Genomic DNA, 17134 nt, shown 5'->3' on the forward strand with positions numbered 1-17134 from the left:
CCCACCTCGCTACAACCTCCTTTCAGGTAGTTGTAGAGAGTGATGAGGTCTCCCCTCAGCCTCCTTTTCTCCAGGCTAAACAACCCCAGTTCCCTCAGTCGCTCCTCATCAGACTTGTTCTCCAGACCCCTCACCAGCCTCGTTGCCCTTCTCTGGACACGCTCCAGCACCTCAATGCCCTTCTTGTAGTGAGGGGCCCAAAACTGAATGCAGAGGAGAAACAGTGTATTCAGTCTATGACTATTACTAGTAAGAATTCTAGCAAACAAATGGTGATAGACTTGAATGAGTGAACTCTCAATGAACTTGGGCCGAATAGAATCGGAGTAGAAACTGTGCAAGAGCATTGAGATTTGGCTGAATATGAAAAAGCTGAATGGTGATTTCACATCCTCAAAAAAAAAAAAAAATCACTAGCTACCAGATGTTCCCTTCCTGCGTCCCTTTGTTGCAACTTTTGCCACATGCAGAGGCTTTGCAAGCAGGATCTACACAATTTAACCAAAATAACTGCTTTACATTTTCAGTAAACGCAAAAGCTAGCAAAGAGTAGCAAGACTGTATGCTGTGAGCTACTTAAGAGTCTTTACTGGCCAGGCAGACTTCAGCCAGGAGGTGAAGGGTCAGGTCCCGCTGCTCTGTGGAACAGGCTGATCTGAAGTCTTGCCGAGTTACAGGCTTCCAACTCATTGGGTTTTTTTTCCATTAGGATTTTGCATCTTTTCATTTTGTTTTTTTTCTTCCTCTTGCATTTTTGAGTTACTAAGTGTCCCAGTCACAACAGTCTAACCTCTGTCTGCGTTTTTACGTTTCTCATCTTGCCAGGTTCTACTGTGTGTTCTTTCTCACAACTTAGCAAATTCCCTAGAAGTTTGAGCCAAGGTTCCGCAGCTGTAGTGTATTGGAAGTTGGCCCTGGGGTCATAGACAGCTGAACCATCTGGGTAGGGGAAGCTAGAAGGGCGAGCCAGCCACTTTTCAGATCCTTCTCCGTAGTAGCTGAGACTTGATTCTGTTATACCGAGGAGGTTTTGCTGTTGTTCTAGTTAAACCTGTGCAATGAAACTGAACTAACCAGGTCTATAGAAATTGATCAGTGTTTTTTTTTGAGAAATAAGCTAAGCTGATCCTTGAATTTCATATGGTTACAGGTGAGTTAGAAATAGAAAACATTTATTTTTGTAGCTGTTTAGTCTACAAAAGCTCCATTTGGCCCAAACCACATTACTGCGTAACAGGAAATGAAATTGTCCCCGTTACTAGCTGCTTTTCAGCATTCCGGGAAAGTAACCTTTTCTTTCACATACTGCAGTCTTATGTTTACCTGTTTTTCAGGTATGCCATCCATAACTCGGGCATCAGCTTTTCAGTTAAAAAGGTATGTAAATAAAGTCTTTATAACTTCACCGTGTGTCTGTGTGTATATATATGTGTGTGTGTATATATAATGCGTATATCTGAAAAAGCCAGAAAATTTGCACTGCATCTTTTGCAATGGGAATAGTGTATAGAACCTTCCCTTGTACTGAAATGTTGAAGTCTATGTTGATGCAGTGTGGATAGAAAACACATTAGATAAAAGTAAACAAGACAAAAATATATTTGCCAGGAGTTTGGAGTTTTCTGTGCGGTCAACGTGTTATTTTGTTTTAGCTTTATGAGCTGTTTCAGCTTCTTTTGAGACTCTGGTTACTAATTACTGTGTGAAAGAGGATGGGGTAGAGTACCTTAATTCTGTGGCATTCTTGGTAATTATTTACTGACCTGCTTATGTTCCTCCCTTTCGAAGATGGAGTTACTAGCCTGAATGGGTCCGATGTGATCTAGCAAGTCTTATAATCCTGTGCCATTTACCATCTGTTGTTTTTTCTGAACACAAATAAGTAAATAATAATACAAAACATTATAATGATGTTAAGTCCCGTGCCTTTGTGTTAGAAATGTTATTGTTAAGTTTAATGTATTTCTATAACTTCAGCCAGAACTGTGAATTGATTGATACTCGTTTCTGCTCTCTTTAGCAAGGTGATACCGTGTCAGATGTTAGAACCTTATCAAACGCCTCAACAGTGGACAACATCAGGTCCATCTTTGGAAATGCTGTTAGCAGGTATGTTGATGTCAAGTTTCCATCTGACATGAAGTTTTCTAGTAAATCTCCCTCCCCTTTCTCTTTTAAAGAGCATGGGCTGCGCTAACTTCTCCTGCTTCCTTCAAGGTGAATTACAGAGAAGCGGGAGTGTTGCCATAATAGAGCTCTCCCTTGTCTTGCAGAATGTGTGACTCTTTTTTTAGTGTATCAAAGGAAAGAGGGAAGCTGCAAAGCTATTCCTTTAATGCACTAAAAGAGAACCATCTGCTTGCAACTTTCTGCGTGCTCATTTAAAAAAGAGCAAGCTGCACCTGTGTTCTCTACAAGTTCCCAGCCTCTTCGTATGCCATGAAAATCTTACCACTTCTTACCCCAGTCTGCTATCTGATAAATTTTGAAGCCTCCTCAAATTCGTTTTTCTGAAGTACTGTGGTTTAATATTTTGACAAAAGCTACACTAGCTGAGGCTGAGTAAACCAGGCAGAAAAGTTGAAAACAAATAAAACCAATCATCTTTTGAAAATGTATCTGCCACTTTAGGAAAAATTCTCTCTTTGTAAGACATTCAGCTGTGAAGAATTCATTGAATGGACTTGTAGAATGGATTTGTCCCATGAATGCTTGGGTGTCAATTTGATTCAGTTACTAAAGTCACACTTCACATGTAAGGAATGTAACTTTTAACAGACATAAACACCTTTATGAAACACAGCAAAATAGAGAGGCTGTTCAGTGATAAGGTTTGCAGTGTTGTTTGTATTTCTTTATTATGCATTTCTTTGGTCTGCTACTAATGCTTATTTGATACAGTTTTTCCTTTGTACAGTTCTGAATAAATTGTCCATTTCAACTTAAATGTTTTGATCAGATGTTTTGAAGTGAAACTTTTATTTTACCCAATTTAAGATGGTGTTTAGTCTAGCTTGTTATTTCGACTTAAAAAATGAACACAAATAAAAATGGCACTCAGTATATGTTGAGGTTAATTGGAAACAAGTAGCCCATAAGCCTTCTCTATGTTAACTTTAGAAGTTGGCATAATGCCTTGCTAGAGAGCTGTGCTCACCAACTACCAAAGTGGATTTCCTTGACTAATGAATCATGACAATTATAAAAACTGTTATGAAAATTGTTAATGTTGGGATCTGTATGCATGAGCAAGAAAAAAATGTTTACATTTTTATGACTTCTTAACAGCCCATCAATAAATATTAGACTGGCAAAAGTGGACAGAGTAGTTCGAGAAACAGAATGTTCTTCCCTGCCTGCTGACAATTTTGAAGTGTCCTTGTCTGTCTCTGTCAATGACTTGAACAGTGAAATGTATATTAGAAGTATCGATAGATGGTTATAGTATTACGGATACTGTGGTATCTTAAGGTATTAAAAAGATACTGTGGATAGTTTTACAGACTCCAATCATACTGTATTACTATTTTACATTTACTTAGGAGAAAAAATGCAGTTCAGGTTAAATGATTTTTGTGACTCAGCAATGAATGTTTGAACTCTCAAATAATTCTAATGTTTTCATTAACTGTGATATAAATAGAAGATAGAACAATATATCGCTACTTGTGAGTACTGTTTGAAATTTGCCTCAACAGAAATTCATTTTTTGTGTGTGTTTCTGTCAAACTGTCAATAGGGAACTGATAGAAGTGGGTTGTGAAGATGCAAATCTGGCATTTAAAATGAAAGGCTACATCACGAATGCAAACTACTCTGTGAAGAAATGTATATTTTTACTCTTCATAAACCGTAAGTTTTTTTCTTTAAAAAAAAAAAAGCAGCACGTTGTACAGTCACGTGTTGCTTACATAATAATCAGAAGAACAAAACTTTCTGAAGAACTGAAAAATGCATGAGCATTCTTAAAAACATTGAAGAATAAGTATTACAGTTAACTATAGATCTTAAGGTGTTTTTCTATTTGTAATGTGCATCATGCTTTGCACTCTAAATAGTGGAAAGCAGCTAAGACTGGGCCTAAAGAAACTTAAGCTTGTGGAGTTTCAAGGTTATGATTGTGTCCTGCCGACTGACACGGAGTGGTCCTTCCATTCTGTAGCAACACTGGCGTGGGATGCAACAAACCTTGACTGTATGAAATAATGAAAAGGTCACCTGGTTATTTCAGTATTTGTGGAAAAAATACTTCTAAATATAAAACATACTAAGAAGATATTGCCTATTCCTGGTTTTATATGAAGAATAAATAGGTCTCGGGGAAAAACGGGTATAACGGATGCCCTTTGAAGATAGGAAGCATGAAGATGTTGGTCTGAAGGAGTAGTTGGGCACTGTGCAGTGTATTTCAGTGGGGCTCTCTGAAAATAGCATTTTGTTCTGTGTTTCAGATCGATTGGTAGAGTCAGCTGCTTTGCGGAAAGCCATAGAAACTGTGTATGCTGCTTATTTGCCAAAAAGTACGCATCCGTTCCTATACTTAAGGTAAAGTAATAGGAAGAAGTAGCCTTTTAATACTGTCTTGTAGGATGTAGCTAGGGTCGGTAGGTTTAGAAGGACATTTGTGTTTCTGGTAGTAGTGTTAAGCATGGCACTGAGGTACTCAATTGCCAGACAGGAGATAATTCTCTGTGCATCTTTAATGTTATAAAAATTAATCACATTAAAGAAGTCTTAAGAAGATGGGCCTTATTTTCAGAAGTAGTGAGTGTCTGTAATTTCAGCTTAAGTCCCTTGACATTATGGTTTAAGCCTACCTATGTAAGCTGATTTTGGTGAGTTTGGAATAGAGTCCTTCAGAGTAATTATTTTTTAATTCACTGCAGTCAGATTTGTTCGGTGTAACTTTAGCAGGTTTCAGGACTATTTTGGCTTCTCTGCGTGGAGTAATGGCCCCAAGTCTGACAAATTTTGTACTGAACCAATTTGTGCCCTCTCTGCCATCCATGGGAAATTCTAGGTTAACTTCTTCTAAAATGTTTTCCAGCCTGGAAATAATCCCCCAGAACGTAGATGTGAACGTGCACCCTACAAAACATGAGGTCCATTTCCTTCATGAAGATAGTATTCTAGAGCGTGTGCAACAACATGTAGAGAGCAAGTTATTGGGCTCCAATTCTTCACGGATGTACTTCACTCAGGTGAGAATGTGTTTGAAGTGGCCGCAGCTCTGCGCTATTTTAACTATTGTGGATACATTTACTCTGTTCAATAGAACAATCTATGCAGTGATTGATAGTCATCAATGTTATACTGGTAGCTTGAGATCTTTGCTCTGTGTTGCAGGGATGAAATTGCTTTAATACACCAATGTTAACAATGTGGCAGTGAACTTGGTGGAGAAGTGGTGCATGGAAACGCTTTAAATACTTTTCTGTCAAGTATCTGTTCAGTCTTTCTGATTTTACAAGTATATTAGTCTTAACATGTGGTAAATTGTTTTTATTCTGGCCTGGTTTATGTGAGAGACGTGTGACTGAGGAAATTGTTTGTTCTATGTATTTGACAACACCCTAGTTTTAACCTAACCGGAAAAAAAAAATCAGGAAGAAGATTTCCTAATATCTCCTTATATAAAGCATAGTCTAAAGTTACAACTATAGTCTTTTTTAAAAAAACAATTTTCCTTATGGTTTTTTACATTAAAGATTTTCCCTTTGAGATAAGGGAATGCTAACTAATGATTTCATTAACTGCCAAGATGATGACATTTACGCTTTGTGTCTAGCCAGTGCAAAGTTGGCAGCCTGTTTAAGCAGTTGACACTGCATTTGTGGGGCTTGAAAATTACTTGCCTCTGAGCAGCAAGATGCTGTGAGAAATGTGGCTGATCTTTGTGGTTTTTTTTCTTCTTGTTGAATCTCTTCTCTTTACTTCCCCATATCTGAACAAAGACATTGCTTCCAGGGGCCGACTGCTCTTCCAATGAGGCTGTAAAAGCATCAGCAAACTCTTCTGCGGTTACCAAAGGAACCAGTGATAAAGTTTATGCGCATCAGATGGTCCGCACTGATTCCCGAGAGCAGAAATTGGATGCTTTTCTTCAGCCGGTGAACAACCCCCTAAGCACAGGCCCCACTGAAGCGATGACAGAGGTTAATGCAGGACCTCCGGAGGATGCAGCCAGGCCCCAGGATGCTGAAATGGCAGATGTCAGTGATCTAGTTGAAATGGCTGATGCTCAGGAGGACACGGTGATGCCTGGGGGGCTGAGTGAGAGTGGACACTTGTCTTCTGACACAGTGCCTCCTCGGTAAGTCTCATCTTTCCCGAGGTCATGCAAGGCTACCTATTTATTTCATGGCATGGCCCTGAAACTGAAGATTTTCCTGATCTCTTTGGACTTCTGCTTTTTCAGAAGGAAAAAATTTCCTAGAATAACTTTCCATGGCATTTTATTGAGAAGTTAAACTTTATCTGTGAACTGTAAATTACATAACTTTGGATAAATTTTGTAACCGGAATGGGATTTCCATGCATACTGAAAGACAGGAAGCAGTATAAATAATGACATTAACTTTAGTTTAGGGGGATCATACTGTTCTGTCTCTCTTTGGAGGCCCTCCTTTTGTGGGGGGATAGAAACTACATCGCTGAATTTTGCAGACATTACCCTAGTAAAGATAAAAGTGCTGTAATCTTTTATAGCTCCTGCAGGAGCTCTTAGGAGAGGCCAAAGTCTTCTGAGGGAATCTGGTTTCACACACCACCACCCCTGTATTATTACCAAAAAATGATCATGAAAAAAATCATTAGAAATATCAACATTTTTTGATGTGTCCTTTAGAGCCCAATTCTCTTGGTGCTTAAACAACAGATGTCTGATGTGATTGGTATTAGAGAGTCGTAAATTCTCTTAAGAACTACCTTTTCCTAACAAATTATGCCTCAGAGGTAAAATAAAACAGTCTGTCTTTCTGGGAAGCTTTGGGAAATGTTCTGCATTTCCTGTGTTAACGTACAGCATGCGAATTGAGCATCCCATCTGTTGGTGTGTTTTGCCTAAGTGATAGGAGAATTGAACATAATTCCTTTTGTTTCGGTATCGCAGAAAGCGACCACGGGAAGACGCGGACATAGAAATGGAGAAAGATGACACCAGAAAGGACATGACTGCTGCCTGCGCCCCTAGAAGAAGAATTATCAACTTGACCAGTGTATTGACTCTCCAGGAGGAAATTAGTAACCTGGCACATGCAAGTAAGCAACCCTTTTGCTTCTCAAGTTTATTGTTATTCCACCAAGTAAGTATGATTGTTTGAACTGCCGAGGAAAAAGATATTTGGCCCAGTCAGCTCGCTGTGCTGCTAAGCGAGCTTTTAACAAAAACGTTTAACTAAACGCCAAGGGCCAAACTTTGGACAGGCAGCTGCCACACTGAGCCGCACTGGAGGACTGTTTTAAAAACTTTCGTGTACCTTGTTTAGTTGATAGACGTTTTTATGCATTCTAAATACTTTGCAAACCTCACTTGCATCATAACTAATAACACTAGAAAACCACAGCTTGAAAAGCTAAGTTATTTTGTAATTTTCAAACAAAAATGGCAGCTACGATATGGTGGTTACAAAAAATTTTGCTTAGTCACATGATTGTGAAGCAGACTGGGACAGGCTTGATAATCATCGTTTTTATTTACTGCTTTCGCTTTTCAATTTCATTTGTATCTGTCCCACTTATATGAAATGATGAGACTGGTGAAATAGTATTCTCTCTTCTGGTAAGAGTTGTTTTAGAAAAAGGTAAAAGGTTTGCAGTTCTTCCTAGAGTTGTTTCCCTCAGCTCTTTCAGTTGCCTTCAGAGTCATACTGAGTCGCATAACCCATATTATTCAGTTCGTCTAAATGCTGGGAATCTTGTGTTCTGGGGGTTTTCTTGAATTTTTTTTGATTTTTCTGGTAGTAAGAACGGGGTCGCTTCACAGCTAAAATGGCTAGACTAACAGACATCTGTAATAAATAACTTTTTTTTCATAAATTACTAAAAATCTTGATCTTTAGAAAGCATGTACTTACACTTTACTTGTGCTCCAGAAAAAGTTTTGCATTAGGCTGGTAAATCTGAGCCGGTAATTCCATATCTGACTGTCACTGTTTAAATACTGAAATCAAAGAGTTGTCCCTGAGCCATAAAATGTCCAAAAATGTCTCAAAATACATGGTAGAACTTGTGCAGCTGCTTGAGGTTGTGTCTTGTCTTCACGTGCATAAGAAATCCTACAATAGAGGAGACCTCTGCAAGAAACAAATACTCTTCTCACCATATTGTATTCCTTTGGAAAAGGTGACAGTGGAATTGGGGTAGCGTAGTGCTTTGTACATGCTGTGACTGCAGTGCCAAGCTCCTGTAACGAAGCTGCTCCCAAGGACTGCAACTAGTGACGTTTTTTGTGGAATGCCTAAAATGAACTCTTATTATGGAATCTGACTTCTCATACTTTTTTTTTTTTAATATATATAAATGAGAAGGCCGGAAACTTATTTTGGGAGAGAAAAATAAATAAATTATGGACCTATTCTATCACACTTTCAGGATTTAGTCTGACAATACTAGATTTTGTTGCAAAGTTGTTTTACAACTGCAGTTTTCCGTGAAGTAGGTCTGCGCTCCCTTACTAATCTCCTGCGGCTGGAAACAAATTTTGAAAGGCTATTCAAATCAAACACAGAGATTTTATTTTTTTTTAATTTGCATTTGTAGTTTAACTGTTATATAACTACTCTCACTTATGTTTTAATGTGTATGACACAAATGATTAATATTTCAAAACACGGATAATTGGTAGTACAGGCCTGTAAGAAGAAGCAGGGGTATAGTAGTGACTGAACGGTAATCCGAGACTTTAACACTAAAAAGACACAAACCACTCAACTAAATAAACTAAGGCAGGGTTGCAAATATGAAATTATATCCTTTTGTTTCTTCCCCACCCCCTCAATTGTTTCAGATCTTCAGGAGATGCTACGTGATCACTCATTTGTTGGCTGTGTCAGTCCTCAGTGGGCTCTGGCCCAGTATCAGACAAAACTGTATCTTCTCAATACAACAAAACTCAGGTAAAGAAGCTGTTAGACTTTGTTGGCAGTTGAAATAAGTACCAATTACCAAGCTAATTAGAAGAAGGAAGGAAATGACAGGAAAAACAACATTTTTTTTTCTTGTTGCCTATCTGAAAAGTCATGAGGCTAAAGATTAAGCAATCGGTTCAGAACAGCGGAAGCAAGTCTGGCATGCTTGGGAAAAGTTGCAGGGAATCAGTGTAATTAAAATGCCAGCTACTGCATTGTGTGCTCACAGACTGGGGGAAGGGAAAGACATTTTATTTGCTTCCTGATCGTCTACAGCACACTGTATAAAGGTGAGCAAGCAGAGGCTTCAGAAAAGTCATGCAAAACATTGTATCCGGTTGGGTTAAGAGAAGCTGCAGGACATGATCATAAACATAAAGTTTGTGGTTTTGCATATGCAGCCTTACAGGGCCGGCTACATAGATTTCATAACAAATAAGAGAATATACTTAAGATAGACATGTCTATCAATTTCCAAGCTCCTGTGCATTTCTTGCAGCGCAGCAAAGGAGTAAAGAGGTTGAAATATAAGGTATCTGGGAATAAATTGCTAGTGGCTGCGTGCTTGAATATGTAGCATTTCTGCACCAATGTGGCTGATGATGTTAGAAACCAAGAAACAGATTTAATTGTAACATCTAGATAGCACGTGTGAATCTTAAACTGTTTAGTTAAAGATCTTTGCTAATATGAATGGATAGGTACGTCTGACATTTCCAAGATGACCCTTACTTACCCCTCTTAATTATGGTAACTTGGAGATACGTGATCCTGTCCATATAACTAATTTTTGTACTTCAATTTAGCGAAGAACTCTTCTACCAGATACTTATTTATGACTTTGCAAACTTTGGAGTCTTAAGGTTGTCTGTAAGTATAATTTTACATTATATCCTATATAAAAAGATTTTTTTAAAATTTATTTATGATAAGCCTGTTCTTTCAGACAGATGTATAGTTTTACAGGTTGTTTTTTGTCCACTACAAGAGCGATGTTTCATTTCTTTTACAGTAAGAATAAAATGTAGAAAACTCTGTTAGTAATTTTGTAGCTACTACTGTAAGTTGTCATCCTGGCTGCTTGTTATTAGTGTCACTTCTAGATATTCACCAAGTTTTTGCTGTTGCTCATTACATTGGGACAAATAATTAATTTGAATACACAATCTATCAGAAATATGGTGTTGATTGCTAGCGTTTATCCTGTAAATGTCACAGCACTTTGCAGGATTGTGGACTGCACAGCATTAATACTTTTTAGACTGGTTATGATAAGCAGAACTGTTTGCTCTGCAGGCCAGAAACGGTATATTACAACTAGTTTGTATGTGAAGGAAGAAGCTATAGATTTCCAATAGAGCATGTTGATCATTAACAACAGTTTTGCCTTCTCCATTTTTAGGAGCCAGCTCCCTTATATGAGCTTTCAATGCTCGCTTTAGAGGATCCTGAAAGTGGCTGGACAGAAGAAGATGGCCCAAAAGAAGGGCTTGCTGAGTACATCGTGGAGTTTCTGAAAAAGAAGACTGAAATGTTGAAAGATTATTTTTCTCTTGAGATTGATGAGGTGACTGCTGCTATTACTTCTGACAGTAAATGAATGGTGGACTTGGCAGTGTTAGGTTTACAGCTGGACCCGATGATCTTAAAGGTCTTTTCCAGCTTAAACTATTCTATGATTCTACATTTTGGTAACAGATAACCGCAGTAGATGCTTGCAGTACTTACTATCACTAAGAACTAGCTCCAGTAAGATTTAGGTGGCTTACCCCTTTGATTAAAAATGCTCAGGACTTAGCTGCTTTTAGAAGGGCGCTACACAAAGAAGTTTATATTTAATTAGCTACCAAATAAAATAATTTAGTCATTGCTTCCATAACTAGAATGCAGATCTCTTATCCAACGAGGTGTGCAGCTTAACCAGCTCTCTAGCCAGGCAGGGCTACAGCATCACCACTGCTCTCACTGTGTCTTTTTTTTGTGCGGCCTAATGCATCCCTTACTCTATACAAAACTGAACAGCTTCATCAAGGGTCATGTAACCCAGACACTTCACTCAGATGTTCTCCTGGGAAGTGGGATCTGTGTAGTCAGTGGCTAGAGGTAGAGGAGGAGGCAGGATTCAGGTCTTCCTGAGCTGGGTGGCTTAAATCCAGGCCTCGTGAAGTTCACCACCACCACTAACCCTCTTCCTGCAATGTCTGCCTAGCATCAGGCTTTAAAAACTTGTAACTTCAGATACGCCTAAGGCTCACGAAGTTTGGTAAGAATCAGTCTCATAGTATGTAACAGTTTTGGTACATTTACTGCAAGAAAGAACACTTTTTTTTTTTTAACTGAAGCAGCAGTGTTGTCTTGCAGGAAGGAAACCTTATTGGGTTACCGCTTCTGATAGACAACTATGTTCCGCCGCTGGAAGGACTGCCTATGTTCATCCTTCGTTTGGCCACAGAGGTATAATCACTTAATGATTTTATTCATTCACAAATGACTACTTCTATTTAGGAAAGAATGAAGTGAATCAAATTAATTCATCAGGAGCTGCAAAGGAAGGGCTGGAGTTAGTTAAATGTACTGTTACATGCACCAGCCACTTTTGCTATGGTTACTGATTAGTTGTGCTTTGCCTCTGCATTCGTAACTACTGATGGAATGAGAATATATTTTGATTTGAAAGCCTGCATTTCTGCGTTGTGGTGGTGGTTGTGGTGGTGGTTGTGGTGGTGGTTGTGGTGGTGGTTGTGGTGGTGGTTGTGGTGGTGGTTGTGGTGGTGGTTGTGGTGGTGGTTGTGGTGGTGGTTGTGGTGGTGGTTGTGGTGGTGGTTGTGGTGGTGGTTGTGGTGGTGGTTGTTCTATACCTTTACCTTATCGGCACAAAAATGGCCAAGACATTATGATAACTTTTCCATATTAAGAATCTCTGTCAAGTTTCTGATTGCTACCCAGATTCTATTAAATGACTTATTTTTCTTCTAACAGGTAAACTGGGATGAAGAAAAGGAGTGTTTTGAAAGCCTAAGTAGAGAATTAGCTATGTTCTACTCTGTTAGAAAGCAATATATAATAGATGAAGCCAACCTGACAACCTCTCAGGTACAAGAATATGTAACTATGAACAAACAACTAACAACACACAGGAAACAACTTCTTTTTCAACTATAGGCTTCTAGTCCCAACTCTACTTTCAGTGAAGTGAATCAAGTAGCAGCGGGGCAAGATTCTGAAAGAATGTGGCTTAAATGTTCTGAAGCATTACATGTATTGAGAGAACCTTTTAACTTTGGGTATTGCAGTGTACTTAATATTACAACAGTCCTTGGCTTGGCCTCCGAGTTTGGGATGTATTTTTTTTTAACCTGCTGAGCTATGATAAATTTCTATAGAAGAATAAGGATGCATATAAATTAAAAATATAGTCTGCTTGTGTCTAAGTATCTGCTTAATCATTCAGTTAAGTTAGCCCATTCTGCAAGTGACTTTCCAGAGCTTAAAATTAACTTGACTGTATAGAATGAACAACTTCTCTAATACTAGCAGAATTTTACAATCAATCACTGCAGTCTTACATAACAAAGTTTCTTAAGGAGTGCTCTCCTCTAGTAAAAGAGAATTTCAGTTTGACTTTTTTTTTGTCCTTTTTTTTTTTTCCCTCCTGTATTTCAGAATGAAGATTCTGACTCCGGTTCAACAACATGGAAATGGACTGTGGAACATGTACTTTACAAAGCTTTTAGGACTCATCTTTTACCTCCTAAACACTTCACAGAAGATGGCAACATTTTGCAGCTTGCTAACCTGCCTGACCTGTATAAAGTTTTTGAGAGATGTTGAGCAAGTAGTTATTATAGACTGGTGCTTATCTAAAAAACATTCATGCTACATTCTGTTTTATAGATAAAAAGATAAAGCTGGAATCTTGATGGAGGAAAGAAGAGGAGGGGATTTAATATCATACTAACATGATAGCAAATGGTCTATTTTCCTTCTGTTGATCAAAGAATAAAAAGAATTGTTTTGGCTATGTCTAAACCCAACTGAAGTTTCTAAAATAAAATCTCCACTTATGCTTTGAGTTTCACTATTAAGCAATATGCTAATAGAATACAGCTTCTGCTGATGAAAATTAATTGGGTTAAGTAATTGTGAAAGGAGATAGAGCTTAACTTAATTGAAATGTGAGTGCTTTAACTTAGCTTGCTTCTTGAAAGCAATATAGGTTATCTACCTCCTTTTGTTTTAAGAATGACTGTTGTGTGACAGTACCCGCAATGTGAATGTACATGCGAAGCACTTAAAAATCATCTGTTACTGCAAGAGCTGGTCTTGTAATATTTCAGACCCCTTGCTGAAATAAGGCAAATCCCTTCCCTTTTATTCAAGGAGTCTGAAAAGGGAAACAGGAATCCTCTGACAGATAGCAAATGAGCATGCAGACATGACATTCATTTCAAAGAAGAGTTGCAGCTGACAATCTGACTACAGGCTCCAGCATGAGAGGAAGCCATTAGTCTTGCTTAGGCAGGAAAAAAATGCTTGAGCTTTAATTTGACTCCTGACCTTCCCTGAGACCATCACAAACTTGAAGGGTCACACGGAGGCCCTTGGTGCCACTCTGCAGCTTCAATGGGGTGGTTAGAGGACGTGAACTAGAAGCAGATGTGCTCTCCACCATATGCCGAATGAGGTTTTAGCAGATATTTTATACATGTGAACGCTCTCAAAACCCCCAAAGTATTCTTTATCTTCAGAATACGCACCGTAAGAACAACTAATCAAGGCCCTGATGGTTTCTTCTGAACAAACAGACAAAATGAATGCAAAGAGTCAACAGCACAGTGATCTGTGATCACTGAACTACAATTGTCTCCAATTTAACGAGTAGGCCTAGGCAGATCTGCTACATACGAGGCTGTTTCTCAACAGGGAAAGCATTTTTCCAAGTCCAAGAGGCATCTAGCATCCAAACCAAAAAAGAAAGTAAGCTTCAGTTTTGCACCATCAAGGTATCTCTTCCATTTGAAAGCAGCTCTGGTACAAGCAGAAGCACTAATGCTCTGGATTGCAAAGGTCCTGAAACCTACCTTGCTTTAAGAAATACTCCGGAAGGGCAACAGTTTGCAACAGGAAAGCATCCAATGAGTCCAAAACGATGACTCCTCTCAGATGGGCATCTGCTGGCCTCAAGCAAAGTCCAACCCAGGGGCAGCGTGATTTCAAATACTTCAGAATTGCCACTGCAGGTGCTGCTTATTTCCCACTTGCGATGTGCCAGCTTGAAAAGAGTGGAAGTTCTTAATAGCATTCACTGTCCGTGGAGAGTAGGCTACAGACAAAACCCACGCTGTTCCAGAAAGCACCTTCTTCCTTGTACTGCTGCCCCTTTGATGGCAACACTGTCAATGAGATGGATAACTACTGGAGCATCACCTTTGTATTATGATTCCACTGTATATTGCCCTTGCTATAGCGTGCTTGTCTGTGATTTCAGTGTACCGCTGTATTACTCTTCTAAATCCAAATCACATGTAATGCCTAATATATCAAATAAGTAAATTTGATATTAAACATGAAAAGCTCCTTCTGTGGAACATCCGGAAGAACCTGTTTGGAAAGTATTGGACTCTGACATGTGTACATGTGAGGAATGTCTATAGATATGCACAAACATGCTTAAACATGTTAAGTGTGGCAGCAGATCGGTGGTGTGTGCTCTCATGCCATGTAACAAATGCCAAAATGCCGTTTGCAGGTTCCTGATCCCACACAAAACTAACAACCCAGAAAATCATAAGCATATTTTAAGTTATGTTCATTTTTTCCCCTTTTTGGTATTTAATGGAAACCTGATTACATAGTGCCAAGTTTCTGGCACAAAATGAAAAATATTCATAATAAGGCTGAAACAGCTTTTTTTTTTTTTCAATCGATATAGTTCAGAGCTTCCTAAGGGGAAAAAAATGCAGGAAACCTGTCTTGCAAAATGTATTTTGAAGTTAAGATTGCAATAAATCATCAGTCAAAACACTCCTAAGCCCGTCAGGGATTACAAAATGACAACCAGCTAACGGTACCAGTTTGGTCAACAGCTTGCTGGGTTTGGGGGGTTTGGGGTTTTTCCCTTTTTGAGTCTTCATTCAAACATGCTTCATGAAACAAGACTCATTTCAAATCGCATTTTCAAGCCCAACAGAAAGAAAACTGAACACATTACAAACAGCACACAGCCACATTTGCTGTGTTTACAACAGTTCAGAAATTCAGCTTTTCAAAACTAGGAAACCTCAGGGTAAGTTGCTTTCTTGCCTGTTTGTTTAACTGCTCAAATCAACTCAATTACTCATGACTCGCAGGAAAACGGAACAATTGTATGGGAACAGTTCTCCAGGCCTGACATACATTCATTTAGCCGAGTTAAATGCTCAACATGCTCAACTCCAGATTTTGCTATTATTTTGTTGTTTTTCTGAGCACAACTTGCATCGCCAAAACCAAATTAACTTTGAGAAATCTACCATGACAGGCAGTATCTTACCGTCACTGAGTCTCAGTAAGCCAGATTCAAGGTCATTCACCTCAAGTTCCTTCCTTCCAATTGTTAAAACATAGCAGGGTTCAGTTGCGCTACTTCATTTCAAAAATCGTCTACCTGCTGCCGGGGGACCTCTCTAGGCGACACCAAAATGAGCAGTGATCATTCTTCAAATGCAATTCTCAGTCCCTGAAAGGAGAGTCCATGTTCCTCCTCAAGGTAGAACACAAAAGCTTTCCCAAGCTGGGAGACGTGGCTGCTTCATCCTGGCTTTATTGTAACAAAAGGAGCCCTGTGGCTTTATTAAGGAGCCCTTTGCTCTATCTTCCCTACTGGGTATGCTCAGAGGTCACTACTGCCAGAGGAAATGTCCCTGAGGAGCTGGTGTACTGTCCCAGAAGGACATCTTGGAGACAAACCATGTCTGGGGTACATGGATAACGCTGACCACTTCAGAGCTGTTCTACGTACAAGGTAAGTCAGCTTGCTGTCAGGCTGTCACACCAAGTAATCAGTCCGTTACCGCTGGCTTTCACATGAACAATCTCATTTGTGCTAGAAGCAAAAGCAGGCAGCATTTTCCAGGAAAGACTACTGGAAAGTGCTTCTGGGGACGTCTTTGGGGTTGCCTGAGGAGAGGAGAAACATCCTTGGGAAGGGCAGGATTGAACAACTGAGTTTCTGAGTCAACTTCGCAGGTTTTACAGGTAGGTTCGAGAGGAGTGAACAAAATTATTTCAGATTGAGTGTTTTAAGTCCTTTCTATACCACAACTGATGCATTTTAGATTTCCAGGAGATACCACCTCTCATGGCAGCAGCCAGAACTGGTTGTAGATGTGCCAAAGGGAGGTATTTCCTTGGCAAACTACCCATGTATGAAAATGGGGCATCTCATTTAAGTCAATATACAGAGAACCCACACCACGCACCACAGGAAGAAAACATGCTGGTTTAGGAAAGGCTTGCAAAATCTTTACCTTACATTTGCCATATAATTATTCACGTTTGGTATAACAAAATACACCCCCCCCAAGGGTTTTCTGTCACTCATGCATATTGCTTATTCTGCTTTACAGTTAATGATTTTGTATTAATTCCCCTTTCCTAATTTTTCTGAGTACTGAACTGCAGGAGGAAGCAGGCACTGAGAATAGGGTGCATTTCTTAGATTTCCAAAGGAACTCCGTATTGCAGATTGAGGAAGGTGTTCAAATAAAGTCATGCACCTAGACGAAGTTCATAGGTTCAATGGAACTTTTGACCTCCTAGCCCAAATGCATTTTTCTCATTGAGTTTAATATTTGATTAGGAACATCCCAGCACTGTTAAATGACATGTTTTGGTTTATTTTTCTCTTCTAATGATTTATTCTTACTTGCATTCTCTGCAACAGATCTTGAATATTCTGAAGTGACATAAGTGATAGACTGGATCCTGGCTTATTTTTTTCATCCAGCAGTCACAGAAGAGAATTT

At 39.1% G+C, this 17134-nt stretch overlaps 1 protein-coding gene across 1 annotated transcript in view; it reads left to right on the forward strand.

Moving 5' to 3' along the window:
• The window catches only part of MLH1 (mutL homolog 1), a 16250-nt gene extending 3050 nt beyond the window's left edge, over positions 1 to 13200 (forward strand). The window contains exons 4-16 of the mRNA XM_009272427.1: positions 1335 to 1377; positions 2021 to 2109; positions 3740 to 3852; positions 4452 to 4545; positions 5048 to 5201; positions 5955 to 6313; positions 7112 to 7260; positions 9008 to 9116; positions 9935 to 9998; positions 10531 to 10695; positions 11490 to 11582; positions 12108 to 12221; positions 12792 to 13200. Of these exons, the coding sequence (XP_009270702.1) occupies positions 3786 to 3852; positions 4452 to 4545; positions 5048 to 5201; positions 5955 to 6313; positions 7112 to 7260; positions 9008 to 9116; positions 9935 to 9998; positions 10531 to 10695; positions 11490 to 11582; positions 12108 to 12221; positions 12792 to 12959 (1536 nt within the window). The 5' untranslated portion in view covers positions 1335 to 1377; positions 2021 to 2109; positions 3740 to 3785 and the 3' untranslated portion in view covers positions 12960 to 13200. The remainder of the gene's footprint in view (positions 1 to 1334; positions 1378 to 2020; positions 2110 to 3739; positions 3853 to 4451; positions 4546 to 5047; positions 5202 to 5954; positions 6314 to 7111; positions 7261 to 9007; positions 9117 to 9934; positions 9999 to 10530; positions 10696 to 11489; positions 11583 to 12107; positions 12222 to 12791) is intronic.
• Positions 13201 to 17134: the final 3934 nt, after the last annotated feature.

The sequence above is a fragment of the Aptenodytes forsteri genome, unplaced genomic scaffold (genome assembly GCF_000699145.1).
Source record: "Aptenodytes forsteri isolate BGI_AS27 unplaced genomic scaffold, ASM69914v1 Scaffold398, whole genome shotgun sequence".
Taxonomy (NCBI): domain Eukaryota; kingdom Metazoa; phylum Chordata; class Aves; order Sphenisciformes; family Spheniscidae; genus Aptenodytes; species Aptenodytes forsteri.